The 6,403-nt window shown below is 46.2% G+C and overlaps 1 protein-coding gene across 1 annotated transcript in view; it reads left to right on the plus strand.

Moving 5' to 3' along the window:
* LOC104636701 (PH and SEC7 domain-containing protein 3) overlaps positions 1 to 5,315 on the plus strand; it is a 115,493-nt gene extending 110,178 nt beyond the window's left edge. The window contains exon 17 of the mRNA XM_075741100.1: positions 5,256 to 5,315. Coding sequence (XP_075597215.1) covers positions 5,256 to 5,300 — 45 coding nt within the window. The 3' untranslated portion in view covers positions 5,301 to 5,315. The remainder of the gene's footprint in view (positions 1 to 5,255) is intronic.
* Positions 5,316 to 6,403: the final 1,088 nt, after the last annotated feature.

A 6,403-nucleotide genomic window follows, 5' to 3' on the forward strand; every position in this document is an offset into this window, starting at 1 on the left:
TAGAAAAGTTGGACACTAAAGAAAAAAGGGGAGTGGAGAAAGACAGAGGTGGGAGTGGGCAAGAAATGATGGCTATCCAAAGTGAGAGGAAACAGGCTCTGTAACACACAGAAAGCAAATGGCCTTGTGTTTGCAGATCATAGAATGGTTTGGGTTAGAAGGGACCTCAAAGATCATCTAGTTCCAACCCTCCTGCCATGGGCAGGGACTCCGTCCATTAGACCATGCTGCCCAAAGCCCCATCCAACCTGGCCTTGAACATTTCCAGGGATGGGGCCTCCACAACCTCTCTGGGCAACCTGTTCCAGTGCCTCACCACCCTCACAGTAAAGAATTTCTTCCTAACATCTAATCTAAATCTACCACTCTTCAGCTTGAACACATTACCCCTTGTCCTATCACTACACTCCCTGATAAACAGTCCCTCACTGTCTTTCCTGTAGGCCCCCTTTAGATATTGGAAGGCCGCAATTAGATCTCCCCGGAGCCTTCTCTTCTCCAGGCTGAACAACCCCAACTCTCTCAGCCTGTCCTCACAGGAAAGGAGCTCCAGCCCTCTGATCAGCTTTGTGGCCCTCCTCTGGATTCGCTCCAACAGCTCCATGTCTCTCTTGTACTGGGGCCCCCAGAGCTGGATGCAGTACTCCAGGTGGGGTCTTACAAGAGTGGAGTAGAGGGGCAGGATCACCTCCCTCGACCTGCTGGTCACGCCTCTTTGGATGCAGCCCAGGACACGGTTGGCTTTCTGGGCTGCAAGTGCACACTGCCGGCTCATGTTGAGCTTCCCATCAATCAATACCCCCAAGTCCTTCTCCTCAGGGCTGCTTTCAACCCATTCTCTGCCCAGCCTGTAGTTGTGCTTAGGATTGTGCTGACCCACATGCAGGACCTTGCACTTGGCCTTGCTGAACTTCATGCGGTTCACATGGGCCCACCTCTCCAGCCTGTCAAGGTCCCTCTGGATGGCATCCCTTCCCTCTGGCATGTCAACCACACCACACAGCTTGGTGGTGTTGGCAGACTTGCTGAGGGTGCACTCGATGATCTTGGGCTGGACCTGGCTCAGTGTGGGAAGATAGGCTATTGTGTGGAGAGTCAATAACAAGGCAACTGAAGAGGAGGTGTCCAATACCAGGTGGGGCACGGAGAAACTTTACAACAGGGCTGGGAGCTTGTATTTGGAGACAATAGTAGGGAAGACATGTTTTTTCTTACCAAGATCTCAGTGAATGACCATCTTGAGATGATTGTTTCTTTGTATTTTTTCCTTCTAGAGACTCACCATGTTGCCTTTAGATGGATGGCAAGACCTCCAGCACTTGAGATAGTTATGCACTTTTTTTTCAGACTACGCCATGGGATGTCAGAAATTTTTATTGCTGTTCTATCCTAATTACTTCAAAGCACTCAGGATTTTTGGTTCCAATGCATGCTTCTGGGTTAGTATGTCTTTTATGAAAAGACTAAACAAAGTGGTGGTGAGGACAGGTGGGAGTATTTTACAAAGATGTATTAAATGCCTCCTCAAAGCACCATGAATGTTTGAACCATATCCGAATGTTCATGTCAGTGCTGCTTACCACATCTTTTCCTATTTTGTCTTCCTAGCTGACAAAGTCAACAGTGAGCATTTTCTGGTGATCCCTTTCTGCCTAGAATCATTAGTCGTGTCACGTTGCTTACAATTCATTAAACTAGAACAAAATGACAGAACAGGTGCAAAGTGAAAGACAGATGCATTTATATTCTTTTCATTGTCCATTTTCAGTTCATGTTTCCAAAGACAGAATATAATTATCAAGGGAGCCTGAAAGGGCTAGCTTGTGTATGCAGGTGAAACCTCCACAGTTCACAGAAGCTACACATCTCTTTGGCTATTTTTAAGTAATGTAGCATGAGAGAGTGACTTAGCCTGAAAGTAAAGCACAACTTGGTATGAAATTGTCATAGGTATCTCTGGATGCGGAATGGGAAGAAAGTTCTTATGCAGCAGAGCACTGATGTACTGCAGTGGCCTCCTAAACAGCAAGGAGAGGGCAAAAATACCCAGTAGCTTTTAAGATGGAGCTTGAAGGGGAATGATATGATGATGACCCAGGTTTTTGTTTGTCAGGCCATCACATGTTCCAGCTCATTCTTTCCGTGTTTGCTGCTAAATTGATATTTCTCAAAACAGATTATGCCAGCCACTATACTAGCTATTTTTTCCTAGAAAAGGGCCATCTTAGCAAACATGAACTACTTCAAAACAGCGAGCTACCATGCCAGGTTTGCTGTCATGGTCATATTCATTTTAGGGCCTCTCTTCTGGTCCCATTCTACAGCTAGTTTTTGGGTGGGTCAGGTACATAGATGATGCGGGTCTCTGTTTTGCTGGTCTGCTCTTGACAACAAGACACAAAAACAAGGACCTTAACTGGGATGAGGTGGAGGAATGAAGGCTAAGCAGAGTGATTTGCCTCAGAGAATGTGTAAGGTAATGTGTTGCTATTATGAACTGGAAATTTGTGGGGAGGTTTTGGTCCCCTGTACCCAGGCAGGGTGTATCAGTAGTACTGTATATGGCTGAGAGTGCCCCAGTAACTACTTCGGAAACACCGGACTTTGGTACAGATGTTGCTGAATTGGGCCAGCAAGGAAAAAGTAATGAGGGATGTGTCATGTCTTAGGGAGGAGCTTAGGAAGAGAGAGGGAGGTACAAGGGTGGCAAAAAGGTTGTTCCAGAAATAAAAACAGTGATGAACAATGTCGAAAATCAGGTAAGAACAAAGGACGGGAATCTTCTGAAAGGAGGAGTGCAGATGTCTACAGATGAGTGATGCTGACTTGCAAACCCGAGCCAGCAGGACTCCCCGTTGGGCTTTCCATTGGATCTGTGTCTGAAAAACTCTGTGTGAGGGGGTGGGCTGCAGAAGGATACATTTCCATCCTGGTAACAGGTCATGTAGGGAGGGAAAGGCAGTAGATTTGTAAGTGAATAGTACATGTGTGTGATTCATAAGATTTAAGTGTTAAATTAACAGCTTTATAATTGTGTGTAATAGGGTGGAAAATATCATGATTGCAGATTAGCAATAGTGGTGTGTTTATTTGATAATCAGTGTACTGGTTCTTAATACATTGACCAGTGTTTTAGTAATGTGTTGCTTAATCACTAAACACTGTAGTTTCTTAAATCAGTTACATCTTGATCTTGCAATCTAAATGGAGGGAGTTGCTTCCTGAAGTAACGGTTACATGGGGAGAAAGGCTCCACGACAGTTCCTACCTTCAGCCACAATAAGTTTAATGACTTGGACAACTGCAAGGATGTTTGTAAGAATATTTGAATTATGGACGAGCTCTGCCAGTGACCACTGAGTCTTGAGAATACAAAAATAACAGTAAATAGGACGTATCGGGAAAGCAAGGTCTGTGAATTAAAATCTCAGGGACAGACTTTTATAGTGCACACGTATCATGTTTTCTCAAAGAACAAACAATACTTGTCTGGATGTGTAAAAGCACTGGTAGGCCTTTATCTATGCAGTCTTGAAATGTAGGAGAAATGTACTGTATAGATGGCTAGAAAACTGCAGAAAAAAGCAGAATATAGCACCGGGGACTGAAAACTCTGTGGAAAAGAAGAAGGCAAGGAGGATTTACTCAAGAAGAGAGCAACCAGGAACTGTTTGAAAGCTGAAGGCAGGAAGGAAACTGAACAAGACTGTAAAGAAAAAGCATAGGAGGCAACTGACCAGTACACAGATTCAGTTATCACTTGGAAAAGACAATCCATTAATAAGAAAGCAGCAGACACCTGTGAAGGTTGCCTAATGCCTCCATTTTTCCAAGTGCTATTTTGGTGAAAAGTTCTCATTCCCCCACTGTTTGCAGAGGCACTTTGAACACTGTCAGGGCTGCCATGGGGTCAGGAGAGCATGCTGTGTGCTGGCCTTCAGGGAAAACTGTTCAGTTAGTCAAGATAAATATTCCTTCCTGTGCTTTGTAGCTTGGAAGATAGCAGCATCTCCGGGTCTCTGCGCTGTCTGCTGGATGGGGAGTGGCTTTGCTGGAAAGAGCAGGGGAAAAAAAAAAAAACAAACCAATCTGAAGCCTGTTTTCCCCTCACCGCTACACAGAGATTGTCCAAAATATGTGGGTTTGGGTGGGTGGGTTGTCATTTTCTTCCACCCCAAGAAAATGTCTTTGTTCAGCCAGTAATCATCTTTCCAATCTGCCTCACCTTTTGATGCTGAGCTCAGAAGTGCACAGTAGAGATGCTCTGTTACGTCTTTAGGAAGGTGAATATTTTTAGTCAGCTTGAGTAACCTTCCCTCTGCCCAGGTGGCCAATGTAAACAAGCACACTCTCTCTTTTCAGGGTAATTCCAACCAGGACTTGTTAATCAAGACGTGTGTCTCTGGACACTTGTTGTGGGTACAGTCTTCAGCACAGACACATGCCCTGTCATTTGAGAAGTGGTTTTGATCAAGGTGATGATGGAGATGCTGCTGTGAGGGTGGGTGTGTGGCATGCTCCTGGCAAGCCATAAATGCGTATGTGATACCCAGCTCTTGGTGCACACTGCTACCTTTCCCATCCCATCCCACCCCAGGCTGGACTGTGCTGGGCACACCAAAGTACAAGTACTGACACTGGGGTGGATGGAGCCAGGGCCATTACCAGCATAATTACCAGAGTAATAAAGAGACCAGTTACTGCACCCTTGGCTTTCCCCAAAGAGATGCTCACTGTGGCAGGAACTTGCAGTGTGCTGTGCCTGGGGCAGGAGTACTCTCCATGTCTGGGCTAAAACATCCTGCTGGGACAGTTTTGTGGGGGCCTTGCAGCCAGCCAATGATAGCAAGCACGGTGTAAAATCCGAGTGCCTATTACCACAGCCATACCCACGCTGCGTTTCTCAGGCAACTGAGGTGTGGGCAGCAGTTAGAGGTTGTAATTGTTTCAAGGGGGGGAAAAAAGCCCATATACACAGACACACACACAAAACCCAACCCAAACCAAACTAAAAAACCAAAAAAAACCTCCAAAAATGAGTGCTCTTTCTGTTAAGCTGCAATTTATGAGTGCACTTTAGACATATAGTCAGAATCCACATTCGTGTTGGCAGGGAGCCAGGCTCCCCAGCATGCTGATTAAACTGTGTGTGGGCAAAATGTAGGCAGATGATGGGGACCCGGTACATTGAAACCTTGGAAAGCTTTTATTTTCCTTTGCTGCTGCTTTCTTTTTTCTCTCCAAACTTCTTGCAGGCTAGTTTTCTGACCACCCCTTGTTGGATCTGTTTTGAGGCCTAAACCTCCAGCTTTGGGAGCTGAGAATTGTGAAGCCACAGAGGCAGCTCCTTATGGTACATAACCCCTAGCTGCTCTTTCACCTGCAGGTGCGCAGGTAACCCTCTGAGTGCAGTGAAGGTACTGGAGAGACCAAAAATTCTGGGGTACAGCATTATAAAGAGAATTTTTGCAGGTGGGTGGGAAAATGTCTTCTGTGAAGGGCCCAGACAGCTAGCAAGGCACAGGCTCCTGGTCCAGCCTCAGCGTTCCTGGGACCTCCAGCTCTGATGGATCCTCTGAGGAGCGTGAGTTTGCTTTAGTGAGCTACACTGCCCTTCTCCAGCCTGGGGCACTGGGCTCCCTCCAGCTGACAGCAGGCAGCTGCCCAGGAAGCACTGTAGCTGGGGAGTTTGAGACATCAACTTTCTAGTCAATCTGCTGCTTAAATCTGGCAGCTGTAGCTTTTCCACTGCCTTGTGTGTGAAGACTGGGGACCATTGCATCATTCCCAGCATATGTCTCTGCCTATCCTGGTGGGCACCCTTGGTTTATACGGACTTTCTTGTTCACTAAGTTTTCATTTGGTCTCTCATCATTTCTCTTAGGGCTTTTCAGCATACAGTCAGGAAGGCAACCTCTGGAGCTACAGCACACATTGGGTGGAGACACTTTTCAGGAACATAATGGCTGAGCTCCACAGTGACTCAAGGTTGCTCCAATTCCACGTGGGAGCTGATGCCACCACAAAGGGCTTGCCTGGACAGCTATACCTCAGGTGAGGTAACTGATTTAAAATGGGTGTGCTGCACTACACTGAACACCTGTGTGGGCATCCTGATTCAGAAGCAGAGTGGCCTCCATGCAGCCGAACTTCTGGAGTGAGGCAAGCTGAATCCCTTTTTAAAATCTGAACATGCAAACTGAATCCCTTTTTTAAATCCCACAGCAATTTGATTCACGTCTTTTTAGCTAATTCCTCTTGAACTTTCTAAGAGATCTGGCACAAACAACTCCCTAGAGGTATTTGCAGCCCTCTGGGCTCTTGCTGCGCTTGTGATTCATCAGTATCTTGATGATTAGCTCAGTGTGCAGTCTGACTGACAGGGCCTTCTTGCCAAGTCTTA

The sequence above is a fragment of the Balearica regulorum genome, chromosome Z (assembly GCF_011004875.1).
Source record: "Balearica regulorum gibbericeps isolate bBalReg1 chromosome Z, bBalReg1.pri, whole genome shotgun sequence".
Lineage (NCBI taxonomy): Eukaryota > Metazoa > Chordata > Aves > Gruiformes > Gruidae > Balearica > Balearica regulorum.